This window comes from Colias philodice, chromosome 10 (assembly GCF_061535455.1).
Source record: "Colias philodice isolate Cphi_HAF_F1 chromosome 10, ilColPhil1 Martin Lab GWU primary, whole genome shotgun sequence".
NCBI classification, from domain to species: Eukaryota; Metazoa; Arthropoda; class Insecta; order Lepidoptera; family Pieridae; genus Colias; species Colias philodice.
Window position 1 is genome coordinate 2,177,073 of NC_143095.1, and position 25,053 is coordinate 2,202,125.

Consider the following 25,053-nt stretch of genomic DNA (forward strand, 5'->3'; position numbering starts at 1 on the left):
GAGAACAAAATATAGAACAATGATATTCTATTAGAAGCACGAGTGCTGTTGACGACTCACTATAATAATCTTAGAGCATTAAACCAACCAATTGGTTGCTCTAAGATAATAATATTTTATTTCACAATAATATTTAATTTAAAGTTTACATTACACTGTGTTTATAAAATTATAATATTATCACAGTATTACAATATTATTTCCTACAGTAATGCCTTTGATGTCGCGCGATGCCGTCGCCAGCGTAGGTACTTACGCTGCCACACGAAAATACGCTAGGGTTGCAACAAATGGGAAATAAAACAATTGTGATTATTAATATTATGATGAAATCATTTATTGATATGTACATTCAAAATAATTGCGATTCTGATGTAATTATTTGTTCTTCTTCTTCTTCTTCTTCTTATCAGCCGTGGGACGTCCACTGCTGGACAAAGGCATATTATTTGTTCATAAATATATAATTACAGATATTGCACTGCTAAATATTATTTACGTGGACACTTTATTTTTGGATGTTCTTATTGTATATTATAACATATTTTAACTAAGTAATGCATTCGCATTGGGATGTACATTGTATTGTACAATCTGATTAGAAAATAATGAGGACAATATATACATACCTTTGATTTTTATTCAACAGATACAATTAATACAATCTTTCTGAAATATTGTTTCCTTCTGGGATTTCAATGTAGATTTACATTCGTAAACGTAACAGTTTGTGCGCGCCATAATAGAATATGTAAGTACCTATGTATAATAAAATTATTACACAAAATAAAAAATGTTGTGTGGTTTTATGAAACCACGGTAAAAGTGAAACTAAGGCACAAAATTATCGTATTTCTACGAAAATTATCGTACGGTTCGACCGTCACGCGACATGCGCTACACAGACCAAAAAGTTTGAGACGATGTAATAAAAGTTTCACTTTAAAATACGACTGCGTCGTCCTTTCGCGCTAAGTAAGGCAAACTAAGCGTGTTTGCCTTACGCGGCCCGCGTCGCCCGACCCCCCGCCAGTTCCCCACCGTTTCTCTGCACAAGTACATTCGATTCCGTACTGTACTAAGATATTGTAATACTGTGATATTATTATGTGATTATTATACTATCTTCATTCACTAAACCATTCGTTCATTTTCATTCAATGATCGTTCATCTAAGATGGCGGTTATTAATTTTCTCTAAAAACTGTGAACAATTTGTTGTTGCGATTTTTTTATGTAGGTATTTTTAATAAACCTATAATTTATTATTATTTCAATATATATTATTGTTTTTTAACCACACGTTGTTAAGTTTGTATCTGTGAAACGTATTAAAGTAGTTGAGATTCGTAATCAAGTAAAATGAGTTCTACATCTACTGCACTATTCGCCTGTTCCCGTTGTTTCTCGAGGCATCCTTTCGAAGAATTGTCTCCTGGTGAGCAACTGTGCAAGGTAAATATTACAGTGGAATGTCGATAAAACCTTTAATATTGCAAAGCATCAGTTTTGTTTTGCGTTGCAATACTGTCTACGTCAGTGCTGACGCGATTGTGTTTGGATATTTCAGGAATGCCGTGGCTCGTTCCCGGTGGTGAAGTGCACATATTGCCGCTCGGAGTTTCAACAAACAAGGTCAGTGTCATTCGCCAAATCATGTGACGCTAAGCTTTATAATTTCATCGTTAAATAATGCACTTGCATAGTTTACCTCTGCTTAGAATGATGACATGCATTTTACTCATTATCAATTCAAACTGCATCCACAATAATTATTTGAAGACAATGTAAATTGAGAGCACAAATTGTATGAACAAAATTTTTACAGTAAATCTAATACATCTTCAATATGTAAGAAATGTGAGGCTAACGTCAAGGCCTATGGCAAACCAACAGCATGTGAATATTGCAACATTATCGCTGCATTCATTGGTAAGTTATGATTCACCACATATTAGAGGTGCATGTACCTATTCGAATTTTTTTAGAATCTATTTCAATCAAAGAAAAACAAATGGCGAAGTGAACAACATGAAACAGCTGTATATAAAACTTTCTAAAAATAATAAAGCATAAGAACTTGTCACATAAAAAATACCTTATGGCAAGTCTAGTCATAACACAAGAACCCAATACCCAGAATTTTTGTATGATTATTGAGGATAATATCCTAATTTCAATAAATATCATATACACATAAACAAGTGAGTCATGAATTGAAAGTATAAAACTTGACCTACATTTGGTTTAACTTTTATAAGCATTGAAGTGAATGAATGAAAAATTCTTTATACTACACTATAATATAGGATACATTTAAAAAATTAACAGTAACAGTGATTGTTTCATAAAATAAATTTTTTCATATTATGATCATGTTTGCAGGAAATAAATGTCAACGCTGTGCAAATTCTGAGCGCAAGTATGGTCCCGCAGTGACTTGTGAGCAATGTAAGCAAAGATGTGCATTTGACAGGCATGATGACAGTAAAAAGGTAAATATTTTTGTTATAGTAGAGCCAATTTAATAGGCAACATTTGACGTCTATCAATTTTATCTTCATAGGGTGGTAACCTGCTTAAAAACATCGATTAAAGTGAATTAATCGATACGGACTTGAAACATTTGTCAATCGAACTTGAAACACATGTCATTAATTTATGATAATTTTTATTCCCAAGTAATCAATGCATTCGATTCTAGATGTCAGATTTCGATTTTTAGAGTAACGTCTCTGGTATTTAAAAAGAAAAAAGGTTTATTGACACAAAATTGTAGCGACGTCAGTTCTTTAAATCAGAAATTGTTCATTATGTTTAGAATGGTTTATCAGTAAAATCAAGTCCTAAAATTACTTCTATCGGTCATTATTATTATAAATATGTAATCGTAATTGAAAAAAGTTAAACAAATGTGCAGTTCTAACAAAACGAAATATCATGTTATTCTATGTCGTGGTTACTAGGTTACGTTGTTGAATTTTGTTGAACTGTCAAATGTTGCCTATTAAAATGGCTCTACAATAATAGCATACCGTAATCATAAAGAACTTTCTTGAAAAAAAATTACTATGTTATGTCTACATTTTCTATTAAGATCTTGTTTATAATAATAATAAAATAAATAATCTTGCTAAACAACAAATTAACAGCATTATGCGCTTGAAGGATCTAGGTTGAAGGTGATAGCGCTTTAAACCTATATAGCTCTGTCATTTATCCACACTGGAAATACTGCTACAATCGCCTGATATCCCGACTCCTGATTACTGTTAGGTCACAGAATACATAATAGTAGCTAAACGCTACAGAACGGACACTGTCCGCCTCCCGCCAAAATTAAACTTACCTCACCCCGTGCGATCGTGATTAAAATGGGCCATATTTTTCTGCAAGGACAATACGCAACGAAGATTGACAACATTAATAAAATTGACTTATAGTAATTTGATTATTTTGGATTTGTGCTTATCATTTTTCGTAGAAAATGGTTAGATGTTGTGCTGTTTACGGATGTATTTCATCAGAAAAACGCGAATTTTTTTTTACGCTAGTCACAAATGTGCCAACCATAAAGCGTCAACACACACATTTGCAGTCTCTACAGTGTGACTGTCAAAACGATAATTTTGTATGGAGTGTCCGGGGTGTGGTTAGGTGAAACCTTCTAGTTAGGTAAACTATTATTATAAACGTCTATACATTTACATTCATTTTAGGTGGACGGCAAGCTGCTCTGCTGGCTCTGCACCCAATCACTGAAGCGAGCATTGGCCAGAACGAAACAGCACTTGTCTTCAGTGGATAAACATAAACACAGGGCGCACAAGTCAGTTGAACATTATTGTATTAAATTAAATTTTAAAGAATATAAGAAATTATAAATATTTTTTTAGTAAAATATAACTTGATAGTGAGGCGGGATATTGATTGATTGTTCATACAAATATTCTAGACATTAATGACCATGTTTCTTAATTTTTTTAATATTCAGAAGGTATGCATTGCCCACAGATCAAAAAGCAGTCACAAGGAGAAACGCAAGTCGGACATGATAAAAGCAAATGCAAATGATTCCTCGCTCAATGATGCGCCATTAGAAAAGAAATCAAAACTAAACCCCTTGCAAGGTTTGTTCTCAGGTATAAGTAGTTTTGGTTTTTATTATTTTGCTTATTAGTTATTATGATTTAAAACTAACCCATTATGATTTAAAAATATTTAATAATTAACTAGAATTTAATAAATTCAACGAATTATCATCTTACTCTAAGGGCCGATTTTTCTATGCTTGGATAAAACTTATTCGTCGAATAATTGGTTAGGGAGCCAGGTGCAAATTGGGTTCATTATTTCCTCTCAAGAGATAATTCGTCAGAAGCATCAGAGTATAGTATTATAAAGCCTCGTGAACGTCAGCTGGCGCTCGGTTGGGGGGGTGAGCGGTTGTAGCCTCCCACGCACGTAGGAAAAAAAATACATTCATTCATTCATTTCCTCTCAGCTAAAAATTTGTCAAATTGTAGCTAACCCAATATCTCAACGAAAAAAAATAATCAGCTGGTTACAACATGGTGTATTATACGTCAGCTGGTGTCTCGAACATGAAAGTTAAATTTAAAGAAAAATTTATTTTCCGTGATTTCCTCTCAAACAAAAATTTACCTGATGATAGCTTATATGTAACAGTGGATAAATATATAGGTCAGCTGGCTGTATCTTGGTGGAAAAACCGTCAGCTGATACGGGAGGCTACAACCGCTCTTCCCCCCAACCGAGCTCCAGCTGACGTTCACGAGGCTTCATAATACTATACTTTGATGCATTTTACTAATTACCGCTTGAGAGGAACTTGGTCATAAAATCTGTTCCTGGCTCCCGTACTAAATGTATAATACTACCATTTTAAAAACGTATTCTAATTGCCGTATTTGACAGTTTACGTGACATTTTAATATTATCGTGTAATACTTTATTGGACGTATAAGTTTTATCCAAGCATTGAAAAATCGGCCCTAAAATAAATATGAATATAGTTGATAATCCTGTTCCACCACCCTTTAAATTTTACATATCCTCACAGTAACATTCTACCTATTTATATCTTAATTATATTTATTATTCCCATTTCCTATTCATGCAATAGATTTGTGATTTCCATGATAACACTGACATGAATGCAGAGGTATTTTCAACTTACAATCTTGATCTTTATGTCTGCAACATTTTTGCTATGGATATATTTATTGTTTGCATTTTGCCTAACAATAGCGTAGATTTTCTTTTATTATTTTGTATTGTTAATCTATACTACGTATTTAGAAAATATTCTAAAGAAAAACTTACAAATAAAATGTTATTAATTATTTTTGCTTGTACTAGGTGAATTAGACCCAAATAGTTCTGATCATGTGGTGGCCATGACACAACTGAAGGAAACCATCGCTAGCTTACAGAAGAAAGTTCAACAGAAAGATATGGAACTACTCTCAAAGGATAAATTGGTATGTATGTTAGAATTTGGGCTAATAAACTGTTCGTAATATTGTGAAAAAAAAATGGGGTCACAAATAAAATCAATCCAAAGCATCTGTTAAATATTTTAAGGTATTTATTAAAACGCTGATGACTAGCACACCCTTTTTATTTATAAATACTAAATAGTTTATCCATTAAGTGACTGATATTTCAAATGTCTATTTCACTGTTGCGGAAAAATAGATAACAATCTTGCTGTTTTCCATCACAATAGACGTATAATAAGATTCAACCATAAATAATGAATGTCTTTCAGATAACCGAACTGAAAGCGCAGCACCACAACGACACCACGGACCTGCGCACTGAAATGAAGAACAAGGAACGTTTGAATGAGACGCGCTTCAATCTAATGAACACAAAGATACAGAATTTGTTAAAAGAAGTGGCGACTCTCAGTAAATCCGCCAAAAAGAATAATAAGAATACTAAATCAGCTTTAGTTAACGCTGAGAACAGCGGCAGCGGCACAGACAGCCCCAGCACTACCTAGATCAACCTTATTTATTCGTTTTTAGCCATAATTTTGGAAAGTTTTTTCCTCTTATTTTTTTACCCTACAAATGGTTTCATTTGTAGCCTTTATACCGTTAAGCGGAACTAGGTATCAATTTTAACTTGTATTTAGATTTCGTAAGTGCGTGTGAGCATTCTTTTTGTTTGACGACGAACATTCTAGAGGTAAGTGCAAACTGATGCGGGTCGGAAGTGTATGCGTGAAAGGGACACAGGATGTACAACCAAAATTCGTTTTTGTATTTTTTTTTACGCTTTTTTTATAAAGTAGGAAACTAAATTGTAGTTTGATATCAGAATTAATGTGATTCAGTAATTTATTTCTTGTTATTTTGTAACGATTATGTTGAATGAATGTAATGTTATTGAATTAAATCTACGAAGATAATAAAGCGATCATATCATTTTTACGTTTAGTTGTCGCTGTTAAGTGTAGTCTCAATGATGACGATTAGCCTTTATTCGAAATAATATACACAATTGTACAAAAGTAGCTTTGACAAGAAAATAATACCAAAAAATATATAGTAGTGTTATAATCTCATATTGCCTTACCTTCATATTATGTAACGTTCAAACATTTTCATTCACAGAAAAATTAGTGTAGATAATTGAGACGTATTATGCGTTATAAAAGAAGTAAAATGTTAAATTCTAAAATCAACTATAAATCGTGAATCTTTTTCGACTGAAATAGAAAAGTGATCTATTTTAGTCGAACTTACTTTGGACATTAAAATATAGTGTATTATTTAATATAATAAAAGGACATTATTTCAATCGTAGAATCGCACTCTGGATTAGGTAATGGTCATTATCTTTGCGGCCTCACTCTACTAATGTGAATCGATATAATTAGTAAATCAACATCCCTTATTCCATTGTCTCGTGATAATTACGCAATTAGAACAATATTGTAAATCAAAATAAATGTTTAAAAATATATCGTTGTTTTATTTTTATTAAGTGCAGAAATAAAGCTCCGTTTAAACGACGCAAATTTCTAGCCTACAAGAAAATTCGTTCATACCTATGGGTTAGATAAAAAGAGAACTAAGTATTCTACATAGATGGTGTTCCTCTAAAACTAATATTTTTTCACATATTTGTAAATATGTTGGTAAGTATCAGAAATAAGACTAGAATTACTTCTTTAGAATTTTATCATACTGTAATCATAATCTTCAATTATAAGGATATCAATTATTGATATGATAAATCGATACAATAATTCAGTTGCTGCTTGTTACTATAAAGAATGGTGAGTTTTCATCAATGTAGTGTCTTTTTTTAATTAGTTGTTTCGATCAAAGTTCAAGAATACATAACAATGATTCTAGGATAAAAAATAAGCCTATGCGTTACTCCATGAATATAGATTGATTAGTTTTCTGAAAGAAACACTTATAATTAACTCACAATATTGACAAATTTTTAAAGAGTAGCCTCAAAACATTTTCACTGTATCTTGGCATTTTTTTTTGTTATAAGTACATGAAACAAAAATTACTAGGTATAAGCTTATTATCCATCCCATTTTTCAGATATTATTTTATACAATATTATGCCTCATACCATGTACGTGGGCCATAGAAAAGCGGATGGTAGAACCACCAATAAGGGTGGACCTCTCATCGCCCGGAGACGTTCAGTTTTTCAGCACTTCTGATGTTAAAACCAGTTGGATAACTATGCCGATCGACCATTTTGATCCGCAAAATAAGGATACTTATCAAATGGTACGTATTAAATGTGCCTATGGGATAGTTTTTTAATCATTTTAATAAGGTAAATTAATAATATTTTAAACATTATAAATTTGAGAAAGTACAGTCGATGGAATGTACATCAATGTATTATTAATTATTATCTAAATCTAATCAGTATTATGATTATCTAATTAAAATTATTTCAAAATGAACTACTAAACTAGATAATTCATTACACATATTTATTGGCCCGTGCACAAATTTTATAAGTAATGACTTGTATTTTAGCGTTTCATGTTCAACGATGAATTCTTCGGAGGCGACGGATATCCAATCTTCATACTTGTGGGAGGAGAATGGGACATCGTTGAAGGCTGGCTACGAGCTGGTAACATGTACGAGGCGGCGCGTGAGAATAAAGGCTACCAGTTTTATACAGAACATAGATATTATGGAGAATCTTTGCCATATCGGTAAGCTTTATGCAACGCTTTATGGTTTGTTTGTTTGTTTTCGGCTGTGTGTCTTACATATTAAAAATACATATCTGTTTCCCAGAGTTATATTTTATCCCTGTTGTATGCTTAAATTTTCTAATCTAATTAAAATTGCAATATAAACCAACAAAAAAATCTATCAATATGTTTGAATAATTCATTTTACAGGAACTTCACGACACAGAATTTGCGTTTTTTGAACGTAGACCAAGCGCTAGCTGATCTCGCATATTTCATAAGTGAAATGAAGAGCCACCCTAGATTCGCTAACAGTAAAGTGGTGTTGTATGGAGGCTCGTACGCGGCGAACATGGTGATTTGGTTCAAGAAGAAGTACCCACATCTTGTGGTCGGTGGGGTAGGCTCTAGTGGACCTATTCTGGCTAAAGTTGATTTTACAGGTAAACATTTATTATTAGGAAAGTATTTATTTATAAAAGATTGTTGGTTTATCTATATACCTACCTCGTTTTTAAATGTTTCAATAAAGTTCTCTTTAAACAAGTCAATAACTGCGTTAAAAACAACCGACTTCAAACTTGCACTTGCAACATTTACAAATACAGACAAAAATGCTCATAAAATAAAAACTACTGGGCCTATCCGAATAAAATTTTTATGGGACCAATTCGACACCATCCCGCATCGAACAAAAAAAGAATCACGTAAATCGGTTCAGAAACCACGGAGTAATCGGTGTACATACATAAAAAAAAAACATACCGGCCGAATTGATAACCTCCTCCTTTTTTTTGAAGTCGGTTAAAAAATGGCGCCAGAACTCGTCTTTAAACTTTATATGACAGTTATGTTTAACTTCGAATTTAACGAAATAAATAATATTTAAAATTGGTCCAGGCGAATTTGTATAATTGAAGAATACATAAAAATATTCCGATGCATAAAGAATATTTTGAGAAATATTCAAACTAAATATCTTCTCCAGGTTATTTGGAAGTTGTCCACCAAGCATTTTTATCGGAAGGCGGTGAGCAATGCATTGCTACAATAAGGCAAGGTATAGCTGACACAATAGCAGCTATGAATACAGAGGCTGGAAGACGGGAGCTGGAGAGAAATCTTAGGTATATAAGCTTTATTATGATTTTGTACCTTTTTATTAAAGGACTAGGCTGTTGGTCCAATTCAAAAGAAATAAAATAGTATAGCTGTAGTTACTCGGGTAAAGAAGTAGCTTTCAGTGAATCGCCTTCTCTTTTGTTGGAGCTTTCCGCTTATATAATAAAAAATAGCTTTCACAATTTACTGTGGAAAAGAAATAAATATCCATCCTTTCATCCATAGCTATAAAAATATAGGTTTTATTAAAATTATTTTGACTAAGAGCGTGTCAGCCTACGCATAGACAAGCATAATGTTGGTAATTGTCCAATTTTCAATAACTAATTAACAACACTACTCATTTTGTACCAGAGACATATTTTCTAAGACTCAGTTTATTTAAATTTGTTAATAAATTTAAATACTTTAGCTTAATAAATATAACGACTCGCGCGTATAATTCATTAGACTGAAAGATTTTTAACAATTTATTTGAAATTGACGTCTTGACGATTCTCATTAATTGTTTATAATAGATATAACAAGGATATAACATTTTAACTTCCAGATTATGTGCACCGTTAGACTACAACAACGAATATGAATTGGGATTCTTTTCGGGTCTTATCAGTTGGACATTTTCCACCTCCGTCCAGCAAGCCCGGCCAGGCTCACTTCGAACTATATGCGATAATTTCGCAACTGAAGCTTACGGTTATATTTTTATGTTTATTAAATTTTCTCTATTAAATTTTCAAAATAATATACCTACATATTATATAAAAATGCTATAAAATTTAAAAACATTGCGAGCGGCTTCCCTTTTTTTTTAAATCAGTTAAAACATAGGTTTTCGAATTTATTAAATCCACTTTGTAGTTGATTGTTCTAAACAATATTGTATTACTATTTATACTCTCAATAGCCATGAATTAAAATTTTAGGAACCAATCCAATGGAGAAAATTGGAGGCTACATCGCCGCTATACGCAATCTAGGTGAAGATGATTGTTGGAACATAAATTACGAGAATTACATCGAAGGCTATAGAAACAGAAATACTAATTGTAAGTTAACTAGTACCGAACCCCCTAACTTAAATGTCAACAAGATAACGTCGACAATCTTAACAAACACTAAAATATTTCCTATAAATCCATAGTGAATCAATCTTTTTTTCATACATTTTAAATTTGTAAATAGTGACCAAATTATTTCGATATATGTTTATAGTAAAATTATCGTAATATTTCAGCCCGTGCATGGTACTATCAAACGTGCACAGAGTACGGGTACTACCAGACTGCGCCGCGTATTGGCACCGTGTTCGACCAACTGCGATGGTTGTCTGTGGCCTTTTATGTAGATGTTTGTAAACAGGCTTATGATCCAAGGTGAGTATTATATGGGTTAGGATAAAGCAGAATATCAACGTCTTAAATTAACACGGCTACTTCAATAGAAACTAATGATAGTTTTATTTTTGACTTTCCACAAGTAGTTAGAAGTTTTGGCAAAACTTCCGTGAGCCTGCTGGCTGGCTGTTATGAATATTGAAATTAAAAATAAATCGCATTTAACAACGACGTCATAACGTTTAACTGCCTTGTTCGTTTTAAGATATATTTAGTAAATGTATAACGGCGAATGTCGAGTCGTTTTAGAAAACATTACTTTCATATTCCTCAAGGTTTTCTTAGTTGTGGTACAAATTGGCTTTATTATATACATATTGTATCTTAAAACTAAGCCTATTCACGCCTTATTATATTATGATGCGTTAAATATAGATTAAGTTCTTCGAGCAAGCATTGAGGAATTTATAATACGGTCTCCTTGAACAAGATTTGTATGAACGGTGATAAAAATAACACCTCGACGTAGCATTATGCTATACTTATTTCTTTATGGTTAATTTCTGTTTCATCTCAACTTAATTTCATTATTTTAATTTTAGTTTCGACGAAGCCTTTGTATACGCGGCTGCAGATCGCGTAAATCGCGTTTATGGGGGTTTAGAACCCAGAGTGAACAATACAGTCAATATTCATGGTACTATTGACCCGTGGCACGCTCTTGGAGTATATGAAGAGGACTTGTCTGAGACTTCGCCTACTTATACTGTCCCTAGGTATGTACTTTGGTAACGTATTAATAAGTTATCTAGATACATATATATAAAAATGAAACCCGTTTTCCTTGGTCACGGCATCACGCGTGAACGGAAGGACCGATTTCGATAATTCTTTTTTTATAATATTCCTTGAAGTACGAAGATGGTTCTTATGGAAAGAAAACATAAACATGTACCACGGGCGAAGCCGAACAGCCGAACATTTGAATAGTACATAATTTCAAATTGATTAGAACGATAACCATCTACTTGGTGGAAATGACGTCGAATTTCAATCAACGCGGGAATTATAATTAATTAGCTAAATTTTTATTAATTTATAATTATTTACAGGGCATCCCATTGCTTCGACATGCAACGTTGGTTAAGAACAGATACAATTAGAATGACAAACGCGCAACAAGCCGCGCGAAGACTGATTGCTAGTTGGCTGAAGTGATTCATTGTTTTATATTATGAAGTATAGAATAATAAATATTTTTATTGTTAAATCGTTTTTTATTTATTTATTCGTTTTCTATTGTTTGCAATCAACATAAAATGATAAGTAGTTTATCATTATACTTTTTTATGAAGCTAAGGTACCTATTATTATTATGTAATTACAATTAGTAAGGTATTATTATTGCGTAGGTACATTTTTTAAAGACCGATAACATGCATAGGAAAGTTGTTCGCTCTATCCTACTACTAAATAATTAAGTTAGGAATGGATTTGAACGCTATTTAAGTTTTCATTTAATCAATTTAAGCTAAATTTATTTGTTCATAGTGTTGACCATAAACAACAGTTTAACTCACGATCGCCTATTAAAAGATCGTTAAAAAATGTACGAGCAGGATATAAAACATTCTTCATTAAAAATTAAAACCATATTCCGTGGCCGTTATTTTCAAACTAGTTGTTGCTTCATTAGAAAACTTTGCCTAATACACGTGTTAGCAGTTTTGCTTTGGGCAGTTAAGTCTAGTTGTTTATTTTACGTCAATGGAGTGAAATATAGATAAGGAGTAAAGGTTATCAAATAAAAATACACATATCGAATCCCAATCATTGAGAATACACTTTATTTTCAAATTTTACATCGTGACAAATTTTATTTCCATAGAGAGTTAGTCATCAAAATCGAATGGGTCGAAACAGATCGAAAAATACAATCACATCAATCGCTACCCGAACTAGGAATAATCGAAACGCTAAACGTCTAAATTCATAAAGTTCAATCGCGACTTCATCTAAACGTCGGCGGCGTCGTAAATGCAAACGCGCCCCGAACGGGTCGGTGTGTTTCCGAAACGGCTCTTTTCCACTTTCGATCCTCTTCGGAAACACAACACAAATGGCGCCGCGCGCGAGGCGACCTGAATTACACTAAAAAATCGTAAACTACACGACGCGCTACACACTTACGAGCTTATGAACACTTACGCTAAGTGTCGCGTCGCCCGCAGCGCCGCGTTGCAGCGGGGGGGGGGGGGGGGGGCCGCTGTGACTCGCTCGGGGCCCCAACCGATATAAAAGCTCAATATGAAACGAGATTACAGGCAGTTCACCATTCGAGGCGGTACGAGGCACGATTTCATAAATAACACAGTTCACGCGGGTGGGGGGAGTTACGCCCGAATGGTCGAACTGCCGCCCCTGTCCCGAACTAACTCCAAGTCAGAAATGTCGGCGCCTACGCACTCAATATGAAACATTCGAGATTACTGGCAGTTCACCATTCGAGGCGGGGTAGACACGATTTCATAAATAACACAGTTCACGCGGGTGGGGGGAGGGGTTACGCCCGAATGGTCGAACTGCCGCCCTGGTCCCGAACCAACTGAAAGTCAGAAATGTCGGCACCTACGCACTACGCTAACGAATACTTAGTATAAGGGGCTCGAGTCAGTGCACGAGCGGCTTGGGGCTCTCCCAGGGGAAGCCGGCGCGCCCGAAGTGCCCGTACGTGCTCGTCTTCTGGTAGATCGGCGCGCGCAGGTTCAGCTCTCTGCACAACAACAATTTACACTTTATAAATGCATATTATGTAAAAAAACTCTTTTTAGACATTGAGTTATACATATGGAGACGACACCGCCTACATCACTATGTTCCGCTCAACATACGCCATATGGCGTAACTGCACGCTCATTTTTTATTTGTTTTAAAGTGAAACGCATCAAATATGCCTTCGTGTGTGTTACAATATTGCACAAATAATACGGAAAAGTGCAAAGGAATAACTTTCATCGGTAAGTACCTAACTAGATAATAATTTTTAAAACTTAGGGCAAAAAAATGCCGCACAGATTTTGTTTGTGGTGTTTCCTCCATACGTAGTAATATTATCTCAATGTAAATAACCCCTTTTTAGAACACGTCGAAAAAGTACTAAGGTTCTCCATTTAGTATTAGGTATGTTTACTTTACATAAATGAGTTTAAATCTTTTGCAATATAAGACAGCGATATCACTGCGTTCGCGTTCCGTGTTTTTGCTTGGTAAAGGTAAAGTTAAGACGCGTAAGTTATGCACGGTCAGTCAATGCTCGCCTCGAGTTCATCATTAATCGATAGTTACGAAAGTAATCGAAAGTTTTTGATCTTAAAGGGCAACATATACACACGACATATTATGATAAATTATTACGTAACTAAATATTTGTCCATTAATGAAAATTAAGTCAATTTTATAACTAATTAAATCTTTCTTATTCATAATATAATCTTTTATTGAATTCTATTATAATATTATTCACATTCAATTTTTTAATAAATCACCTCAATATCATATTTTTTTTCTAAAAACATGAAACAAAACAACTCACGTAACAATTTTGCCTGGTCTCAAATCGAAGTTCTTTTGTACAATAGAGAGGAGTTCCTGCTGTGTTTTGTGTGATGTGCCGTAATCGAAGACTGTGATGGATAGGGGCTCGGCAACTCCGATAGCGTAGGCGACCTGAAAAGATGCATAAATATATCATTATATTACATATATCATTTATTCATGTACAACAAGAATAAATCTTTATGATTTTTATAATCATAAGCAATTTTAGTGAAATTATTTAATTTTATTGTAACATAACATTTAGAATATATTCGGCACACATAATTCACCGTTCACGCGCTGCACACAGCGGATTCATAATCTCGATTCAAACATCAACATAAACATCGACACTAGCGCGTCTCTAACGGCCGCACAATTCCGCATCCAGCGGCAGCACAAGTCCATCCCCAGCGGCGGAACAAACCCGCACTCGACGGCGGCACAAACCTATCCATAGCGGCAGCACTAGCCCGCACTAACGGCGGCACAACCCCGCTCACCTGCACCATGCAGCGGCGGCACAGCCCCGCCTTGACGAGCGACTTGGCGACCCAGCGCGCGGCGTACGCGGCCGAGCGGTCCACTTTGGTGAAGTCCTTGCCGGAGAACGCGCCGCCGCCGTGCGCGCCCCAGCCGCCGTACGTGTCCACGATGATCTTGCGCCCCGTTAGACCCGCGTCCGACTGCCGAGACAACAGACACATTGTTAATTATTATACTACTAGCTTACCGCCCGCGTCTTCGCCCGCTTGGTCTAAAACCTAATAAATTATATACTAAAACCTTCCCCTTAAATCACTCTATCTATTAAAAAAAACCGCATCAAAATCCGTTGCGTTGTTTTAAAGATTTAAGCATACAAAGGGACATAGGGACAGAGAAAGCGACTTTGTTTTATACTATGTAGTGATACATACCTATTTCTTCTATCTTACTACTGCCAAAGTAAAATAAAATCTTCAAATATAGTAATTTATTACTATAAATGCGAAAGTAACTCTGTGAGTCTTTTGTGTGTTCAAAATTGGAGACAATAAATCTTTCTTACATTCACAAATTTTCTACATAATAAATACTTATACTAATAATTGTTTGGGGAACTTGATAGATCACAGATAAAATTTTTTCACAACAATACAAATACAACATATTAACCTTATTTTGGTATAAGACAAACATAACAAATTTTACCTGAGGTCCACCAATAATGAATAATCCACATGGGTTGATGTGAACAACTGTTCTTTCATCAAAGTATTGTGCCGGGATCACTTCCTTAATAACTTTGTCTCTGATTTCTTCGCGAAGTGTCTCCAATGCAATCTATAAAAAAATTCAATCATATTAAATTCGACTTTTACTTAAAAACTTCTAATATAAAATTCTAATTTGCATAAGTAACTAAAGTAAAGAGTAATTAAAGAAATTATCAATGCAAATAATTATTACTATAATAAATAATAATTATTACTATAATTATTTCCTTTTAATTGATAGAATATATTATTATAAGGATCTTGCCACTTAATATAATAACAAAAGGATATTGCCTTCCATAGTATATTAAGTCACTTTACATAAATTAAAAAAAAATTAGCTTACATAATATGCAATGAATTATTAAAACACCGTGTCTCAAGATATAAACAAAAAAACATTATTTGTTTACCTTTTCAGAATGCTGTAATGAAACAACAACAGTGTGGACTCTTTGAGGAACTGTAGCACCGCCAGCGAAAACATACTCGCAGGTCACCTACAAAAACATTATACATGATAAAAATGCACATAAATTAAAAATGTAATAAAAAGTAAACACTGACTTAATAAAATTTTAATGAACACCTATATGTTTTGATAAGGGAAATAACACGCTTGTAACAATACCAAGTCAAGGTTAGTTACTGACAATAATAATAAAATTATAAGTAAAAATTTTACCTGTGTTTTTGAATCCGGACGCGCCCACCAAAATTCACCGTTTCGTCGGAGTTCGGCTATTTTCTGATTTAGTCTATGTGCAAGTACTACGGTCAATGGCATACATTCTTCTGTTTCATCTGTAGCATAGCCGAACATCAATCCCTGTTATAAACATAATATTTAAAAATAAAATACTTAATAGTATAGCTTCAAACGCTAAACGCTTCAAACTAAATAAAAGAATATGATTGGTTATATACAAACACATTCCTCACTACACATCTTCAAACATTATACATAGGTGGAAACCACCACCCTAAATGTTGATAAACTATACCTAGTGTTATGTACATATAACTATTGGTCTAAGATCCGAATATAAGTCTTTTTATCCGAATATAAGTAATTATGTTGATACTGCAATTAATTAAAAAAAAATGTTTTTTTTTTTTAATTCATTAAAAATGTCCTGTCCAGGATTTTCCCAGTCAACCCATTTTTAATACACTAAATCTTCTTATATATAAAAATGAATCGCAAAATGTGTTGGTAAGCGCATAACTCGAGAACGGCTGAACCGATTTCGATAATTCTTTTTTTATTATATTCCTTGAAGTACGAGGATGGTTCTTATGTAGCGAAAACGTAAACATGTACCACGGGCGAAGCTGGGGCGGACCGCTAGTTTATTATAAAATTGGTCTCATTCTATTATCACGCCGTTGCATTTCGACTTCTATTCGGATCTTAGACCATATTCAATTTAAGAATATTGAAGATGTTCTCAATCAACGAGACTGATACTGATTGAGTGTTTCAAGGACATATTCTGCATCTTGTTTCATTTAAAATTCATATTATAACATTCTTAATGACTTCCTGAAAAAATCTCCTATGTTGAAATGCTTAGTTTTGTAATATTTTAACACAAAATAAGTGCTTATAAAGTTATTGATCAGTGAAACATGTTAAGTATTAAATTTATTCAACAACATACTAAGCATTTTTACACTTTTCACATGAGTATTTAAAAAATATGTAGTCTACTTTGTAACAAAGGTAGAATAATACAAAGTTTGTTATGCAAATAATTAAAGTCTTAGCTATAAAATAATAATAATTTATTGTGTTCCATTGATAATGATAAGCTTATTTTTAGTTCAAGGCAACCCAGATTTGAGATGAGGATTAGAAAATAGATAGATAAATTCATGGACAAAGCATATTGTATAGTATACATCGCTACTCTATTCTTCAATCAATTGAATATATAATTGGTATATAGAAGTAATTATTTTTACAATTATTACTAAAGATTAAATGATAATCAGATATACATATAAGTTAACCCTGTGTAACTTTATAAGGAAAACACTTAGAATATGCGTTAAAAATTCTTTATTATGATTAATTATTATGGTGCAATAACTATGACCCATGAAGAAAATTCCAAGAGTGATAATAGGTGATAATCCCAAGAATTATGAAAACATGATTTTTAGTATAGTTATTATATAATATGTAAATTAGATAAAACAGCTTATTCAACAGGCTGATAAGAATATTAGTGTCTGACCAAAACTGGTTTCCAGGCCGAAACCGAAACTCACATGGCCAAAACTGAAACCGAACTTTCGGTCGGACACTAAAGAATATAATACTTTATTCTCAAAACTGTGGTAAAGCATATAAATAATGCTTTAAATTAACATTGTACAAATTACAAATACCTTTGATGTATTGGAGTATAATGTCATACCTGGTCGCCCGCACCAACTTCTTCATCATTCCGATTCTCATGCACCCCAGCGGCTATGTTTGGTGACTGTTGGTCCAGAGCCAGCATCACACTGCACGTCTTGTAATCAAACCCTGACCCAACATGCATTTACTAATAAATATTGAATTTATGACAATTGTTCTTAACATAAGATCTGTCCTACTATAGTACATGTTATGAATGATGTTGGCCTGCCATGACAATCGATTGGACATGCAAATTTTCTGTAAATATTTTGATTGTATCCCGATTTTCGTGCATTTGCCCAAGTTTATACCTGATCTCCTGCCCCAATATCCAATTCATCTCTATCTTGATAGACCCCCTCGGCTATGTTGGGACTCTGTTCTTCTATTGCCACTAACAAATTTAGTGTTCGCCAATCAAAACCTAGTGTGCACGAAAACATTATTTAGACTAGCTCCAACTGAGAGGTCAAACAAGAATTTGGAATAGAATTCAGTGCTATTCATTTTCTGGCAGTCCGCCAAAATATTAAGGTTGTTTACTAATATATTTACCTTTGGAAGAGTCATCATATCCAATGTGTTTCACGGTATCTCTCACAACCTTTTGATAATCGACGTTAGCCTTCGAGGTAATTTCGCCGCACAATAATACCATGCCCGTTTTTGTTACTGTTTCTGTGTATCAAAATTACGGAAGGTGTAAAAAAAAAATTCCTGAATACGAATAAACAATGAAATAAAGTAATTTTAATAGGGGATGAACTTACCACACGCAACTTTTGCGTCAGGGTCCTGGGATAGATGTGCATCGAGGATAGCATCACTTATTTGATCGCACATTTTGTCTGAAACATAATACTAATTTACATCTTTGTCCTTTATTGTTATTTACGAACAAGATTGATTGTACTGCTCCAACCACGTGTTTTGATTATGGCCAACATAACAAGACCCATTTTATGTGATGTAACTGAATGTTATTCTTGCACCACAAATTAAACTTCTTTATCATACACATGGAGTTTTCACATACACAATTTAAACTGAAATATTTTTTCATTTTTACACTAAATCTGCGCACATGTCTTTGGTCGGCCATTTTTTGGATTTTATCACAATTCCTGTACTCTTTACTGAACTAACCTGGATGACCCTCGCCCACTGATTCTGATGTGAATAGGAACACTGATCCATCTTCCATATCATAACTGTGGCCGTTTGTTTTCGCGTAGCCGTTCATTTTTGAGGTTTCCGGCATTCTGAATTTAGAGTTAGCCCACCAAAATAACACGACTAAACCCTCTTGTAATAATACTGTGGAAAAGAGGCCCGGCGCGAGCTCACGCCGATATTTATAAGGTCGGAGTGGCGCTGTAGTGTCTCAAATATTGACCAATCAGCGATAATCTTTTGCGTCACTGCTTCACGAAATCCTATTTGCTATTGGTGTAAATATTTTGTTTTGATTCTGTATAACCTAAAAAAAAGTTACCATGTGTAATCTGTGATTAAAAGAAAATTGGCGCTAATTTTAAAAGTAAAAATACATTGTAAAAATATTTAATATATTTCTCCCAAGATGGAAAGCAATTAATTAAAAATGAAAATAGTTACATATAGACACGCATTAAAATAAATTAATAATAATGAATTTTTTTATCTGAATTTAGTTAATGTTTTTTTTTATTTTTATGAAATTATGCATTAATTTTCATTTGTATTTTGTATGTAGTGCGTATAAATTACTATATCACCGATCACGTACCTATTGTTTGGTATTTTTTTAATCAATTTCAGTTTTAAATTTGAATAGTGAAATAACTTTGAACATTGAATATAGAAAAATATTAGAACGACGCGAAGTAAGTACAATGTGTAAGAAACAACATTTTAATAATTCTAAGATTCTATAATCAATAATGTCAAATCCGTTTTGTTTTTATTAGTTAAGTTATGTAAAAATATAAGAAAACATCTTTGCAAAAAACTAAATATGTAGTTAAATTGTTTATTGAATTTCATATTTATTTATAAAAGATATAATATTTAAAATATTTTTTACATAATATGTAGAAATATAACGAACCCTTCCTAGCACACAGTATTCACTAGAAGTCACTTAACACAATACACTGATGAATTTTATGAATAAACGTTTTCCTTTGAGATGCGCTTGCGTACTGACTCCGAAGCTGAAAATTCTATTTACTTAAAGATAACGACTTCGCACAAAACATGCAGTTTAATGGTGAGTTAACATTGTAGTATAGGAGCGTGATTAATATTTTAAGTAAAACAAATAAGTAATAAATCCAATAGCGGTTAATCTCTTCCGGTATTACCGGTGTCTCTATGTTTCATCTATAAACTTCCTAAGATAACAGACAACAGTCTCAACCTTTTCTCGTCTTTCGATGTAGGTAACTGTGTATATTTTTTCCTCTTTCATGCGAAAACTACTGAACAGATTTGCTTTTCCCACAGGGTTCATCCGCGAGAAAAAATCGTTTGACACAACAATCTGTGTACCTACCTTCATAAAATAAAGACTTTCTTTCTTTCATTGACTTTCTACTGTTAAACTATAAACAGTATTTATTGTACCAAAGATTAAGAAATAGTTAACTACCTACTATCGTACGTCGAACATATTGTATAGGTTTGTATAATTTGTATGTTAATGTCACAAAAAAAAGTAAAAAAAATGTCGCTACTAAATTTATAATTCAGCTTCTGTACTATTAAAAAATAAAGACGAACGGTTAGTGTGAAAGTTCATTGCTAATAATTATGACAATCTCTTCATAAATACTTCTATAATCGAATCAATAACAATTCAGCATAAACCAGATAATATTTTATGTTTACTAAATATTGATATCTGAAGTAATCTTAAAAGATATGTAGGTACTGTTATAATTTTATATGTCCGTATTTAAGCAAAAAGGAACCACCCAGCAAAAACGCACTTCTGAGATATCAAAGGATTTACAAAAACATTTGCAGCTCTGGTAGATGAAGTAAAATTAAAATTTATTTTATTTAAATTCATTGATAAATTACTTATTTAAGTATGTGTATATAAATTTGCTCTGAATATTCTTAAACTTTCTAGATAATTAAGAAAATGTGCATGTGGTTCCTTTTAACATTTATCAATTGATAGGTTTTCTCTTATACAAAAAGGAACCACATCCCAGGGATTTCATGATATAAATGAAACTATGTATTTATAATATCGTAATTAAAGCTTTAATTAATAAAATACATAAAATAATACTTATATAGGACGTTTATTCGACGTTATCATCAAATTGGATTTCGAAATCCACCGTGTCTAGTCCATCTATGTGGTCTTCTATTGCATCATCACTAATGAGACCGTTATAAAACTGTGCATCTTGTGGAATGAGATGTAATATGGACTGAATATCGCTAGAAGGCGAAGAAAGCTTCTCCAGAGGCAGCGACGTATAAGGTTCTTCGTTATCTTCTGTAATAAAAAGAAAAAAGCTTTAAATCAAAACAATAAAGCCGCGTGGATTTTATACGTAGGTAGGTATATGGCGACAGCAAAATATTATTAGTTCTTATAAAGCCGTGTCCCTACTAGACGACTAAGTATGTTGTATGTACATGCGCCATGTACAAAAAACTGGCTAAGTGCGAGTCGGACTCGCGCAACGAAGAGTTCCGTACCATTATCTATAAAAACGCCAAAAAAATCACGGCTTATTGTATGGGAGCTTCTTAAATATTTATTAAGCTATTGCATAGCTTCTATCGCGGGCCTTGAGCGCGGGGACCGAATCGAGAAATTCCGTTACGAAAAAACCTCACTCCGACGAGCTCGGAGGTGTGGCTTGAAGGCATGCTATGCAATAACTTTACCGCGGCAGTCCCCGAGTGCCACACGTCTTTTTTTATTCTGTTTTTTAGTATTTGTTGTTACAGCGGCATCAGAAATACATCTTAAACGTATTTTACCAAAATAGTAGGTAGGTACCTAGATTATCGACAGTTATTTTTAAAACAGGTTTTAGACTTTAGTAGTTTCATCTCACAATGACAGAAGAATCGTAACAAAATGACTCTTACTTCGACTCGCCTTCGTGAACAACGACATTATCGTTAAAATACGTAAATCCACAGAGGATTCCTCTTGTACTTACTTAATGAACTATCTTCTTAAAATCACACCACAATCGGGAATGAATCAAAAGTGGATAAAGCGTACCTGCATCTCAGATTCAATAAGTACTTAAATGCATTAAATAAAACTACTTACCCGTTGTATCTTCATTATTATCTTCGGTGTTCGTCTCCAATGCTTTTCTTACCAATTGCTTGCTTATTTATTTATTACTAAACATTTTCACATTTAATTTTAAAGGTAATTAACTAAAACAATAGAACTTACTTCGCGGAGGAAAAAAACACCGTCGCGTATTCGAACTACTTCGCTGAATGTCACCTATATTGACAGATGTTCGACGTTTTACTTAAAAAATCGGAGTTTTGCACTTAAGTAATGAAATACGTTGTTTAAAGATGAGAAGCATTGTAACAAGTCAAGGCATTTGGTTCCATATAGCGATGATGGTTTTCAGAATGTTTTACAATATTTATTTATGCATAATAGAACCGAATGCTTGTGGTTTTATTTTGCAATAAAAAATTACAATTAAATTATGTATTTATTTTACGCATAACCATACCACAGAAACCTGGTTCCATTTTGTGTATTAAAAATAATTGTTATTAATAGAAATATGTGTAATGTATAATGGTACCAAGTAGGTGTGGATCTGTTTTGTATAAAATGACATGATAGTAATATCGTTTATTTGTTTGAACAAAGCAGTCCCGTGGTGCTGTGGTTCGGTTTTGCTTAATATGGTATTATTCGTTGTTGCTGGTGGTTCCTTTCTGCTTTTAGTATACCTTGTTTCCAACGTAAAAATCAGGTGGTTCTTGTTTGTATAAGAATTTAGACCACTTTTGGATGAGTATTCTTCAATAAAAGCAAAAAACGAAATTTGTCGAGTGGTTCCATTTTGCATAAATACGGACATATGACTTGTTTCAAAAGGAAAATAGTTTCTACGAAAGTAAGAAGCATCACGGAGCCGGGAGCGTGGGTGGATGGATTGTTATACTTTTTTATGCAAACTCAACTGATCGATTCTATAAGAAATTTGTTATAGAGATGATGAATTATAGATACATAATGTAGATTAACATCATGGACACTAAACTTTATCCAGCCCAAAAAAAAACGCGGCAAATTCAAAGGATGACGATTTCTTTACCTTACCGCTGCTATCAATCGATAGGTACGTGAAATTATAATTATTTATTTAAGTAGTCACTTCTTAAAATTCGCAATAGTTTATGTTGATTACATAATTTTTATTTGTTGTTACCTATATTTCACGCTTGCGCAAAAACATATTTTCGTTTAAAAAACCGCATTAAAATAAATGTAAGTAGGTACTTACTTAACTTTTTTTTATAAAAAAAGTGAAAATTTATATTTTTTATTTCAGATTCAGTTATTGTAATGGACGTTATATACTGTTTACATATAGGCGAAGAACGGCGCGAAGCGAGTCAGATTTTCAAATTTTCATGTAAGTTTTTAAGATTAATTTTATTTTTATTAAATTCAAAATATTTGTGCACGGTAAAATATATTTAGTGTGACGTAAATAGTATTTAAACTGATAGTTTATTTACCTGATTAATAATATAATTATTAAGTGGATTATGAACGTGTAATTGACACACTTAATTGATAGGTCCTTTATTTACGTTCTTGAGTAATTTATTTATTTATCATTTATTCAGGGAATTATTACAATTCTTAAAAACTAAACAATTTAAAAAATATATATATGCTTAAAAACTAAAATTACATTAACATAAGTACTTAGTTACTTAAAAGAAAAAGAAAAATAAAAGCAATATTCCCTGAAAAGGTCTTGGCTCAGCACAATGCCATAGTTCTATAAACCATGACGCTGATATTCTGCCAAGACCCAATAGTATAATAGTATATGATAGTATCTAGTAATCAGTAAACAATATAAATATCTAGATAACCAGCTATATCTATGTATTTTAAAAGTCTTACTAACGTTAGTATTTTCTAGTGTTTGATTTTACACTATTAGTAGTATGCATAAATTAAAGATTTTTAACGCATTTTCGGATTAACGGATAATAAATCGGGTTTAAAATCCGTTAAAAGTCTTTAATTTCTACGTGATCTACTATCTAATTACTTATCAATATTTCCCCTTTTTGATCCTCAATTCTAATAAGAAAGTTACAACCACGCAATGTGACGTCAGTTCACGGAATAACTTGCGTTTGCTAGCAAATTGATTCACAATATTTTATAGTCCTTATAGTGACTGTAGAAAATGATTGACTGCAATTCCCAGCAACCGGAACATCTACTATAACATTATGATGATATAAAATATTTTTTTACATGCTAAGTCATGAATTAATAACCCGGCCAATATAAACATTTGAAGTTACATTAATTACAATCAAGCTGATAATAGAAAAAATATTTAAAACATAATAAAAAAGAAAAAATTTAGAGTCGCCATCATTCCGGTATGAGTAAGTATCTACTTTTATAAGTGTATAATAAATGACGGAACACCTGTGCGGAACACATTCGGATTTTTTATCACAACCATTTCATTTTCTTTAAAGAGGGATGCTGCAAACTTTTTACTAACTAGTGTTAAAAACTAGGAACTAGTGTTCTCACAATGAAATACATACTAAAGATATTAAATAAAATAACAACACTTTAATTACCTATTGTCTGTGTTAATTACCTACTTATCGAACAGGGATTATAATAAAAGTGATGACTGGGCATAAATAGGTAGTTTATTACGGCTAGTCGGCCACAATGTTTGTCCCGCCTCCCGAGGCCGCGTGCGCTTGCCGATTTTTTAAATTATTATACAAAAAAATATATTTATTAATTGCTTTTGTAAAAAATAATGAAGGAATATAATTAGTTACATTCTTAGATCAAACTTCAAAGCTTACATTACCTACTTTAAATATTTTTGT

At 33.0% G+C, this 25,053-nt stretch overlaps 3 protein-coding genes across 7 annotated transcripts; 2 read left to right on the forward strand and 1 right to left on the reverse strand.

Moving 5' to 3' along the window:
• The first annotated feature begins 1,155 nt into the window (after nt 1-1,155).
• Nucleotides 1,156-6,997, forward strand: LOC149485038 (protein FAM76A). 4 transcript variants are annotated; one of them, XM_089699844.1, is made up of 8 exons: nt 1,156-1,455; nt 1,571-1,635; nt 1,829-1,932; nt 2,386-2,495; nt 3,720-3,829; nt 4,024-4,130; nt 5,383-5,504; nt 5,795-6,997. In XM_089699844.1, exons 1-8 carry the CDS (start codon nt 1,363-1,365, stop codon nt 6,029-6,031), a joined length of 948 nt encoding a protein of 315 aa, XP_089555970.1. In that variant the 5' UTR covers nt 1,156-1,362; the 3' UTR covers nt 6,032-6,997. The 4 variants fall into 4 exon arrangements, with proteins under 4 accessions (XP_089555970.1, XP_089555969.1, XP_089555967.1 ...); XM_089699843.1 differs by having other exon boundaries at nt 1,157-1,455; nt 4,015-4,130; XM_089699841.1 differs by having other exon boundaries at nt 1,157-1,455; nt 4,024-4,142.
• Nucleotides 6,998-7,296: 299 nt separating this feature from the next.
• LOC149485039 (putative serine protease K12H4.7) lies at nt 7,297-11,947 on the forward strand. Its single transcript, XM_089699809.1, has 10 exons — nt 7,297-7,315; nt 7,599-7,793; nt 8,052-8,236; nt 8,429-8,661; nt 9,207-9,345; nt 9,891-10,036; nt 10,267-10,389; nt 10,578-10,716; nt 11,280-11,453; nt 11,790-11,947. The coding sequence occupies exons 1-10, from the start codon at nt 7,313-7,315 to the stop codon at nt 11,893-11,895; spliced, it is 1,443 nt and encodes a 480-aa protein (XP_089555935.1). The 5' UTR covers nt 7,297-7,312; the 3' UTR covers nt 11,896-11,947.
• Nucleotides 11,948-12,496: 549 nt separating this feature from the next.
• On the reverse strand, nt 12,497-20,131 carry Sam-S (S-adenosylmethionine Synthetase). 2 transcript variants are annotated; one of them, XM_089699836.1, is made up of 11 exons: nt 20,036-20,131; nt 19,093-19,426; nt 18,717-18,794; nt 18,502-18,624; nt 18,258-18,370; nt 16,219-16,362; nt 15,947-16,033; nt 15,469-15,600; nt 14,778-14,960; nt 14,270-14,403; nt 12,497-13,450 (listed from the first exon to the last, which is right to left on the reverse strand). In XM_089699836.1, the coding sequence occupies exons 2-11, from the start codon at nt 19,205-19,207 to the stop codon at nt 13,348-13,350; spliced, it is 1,212 nt and encodes a 403-aa protein (XP_089555962.1). In that variant the 5' UTR covers nt 19,208-19,426; nt 20,036-20,131; the 3' UTR covers nt 12,497-13,347. The 2 variants fall into 2 exon arrangements, with proteins under 2 accessions (XP_089555962.1, XP_089555961.1); XM_089699835.1 differs by lacking the exon at nt 18,258-18,370 and adding an exon at nt 17,960-18,072 and having other exon boundaries at nt 20,036-20,129.
• Nucleotides 20,132-25,053: the final 4,922 nt, after the last annotated feature.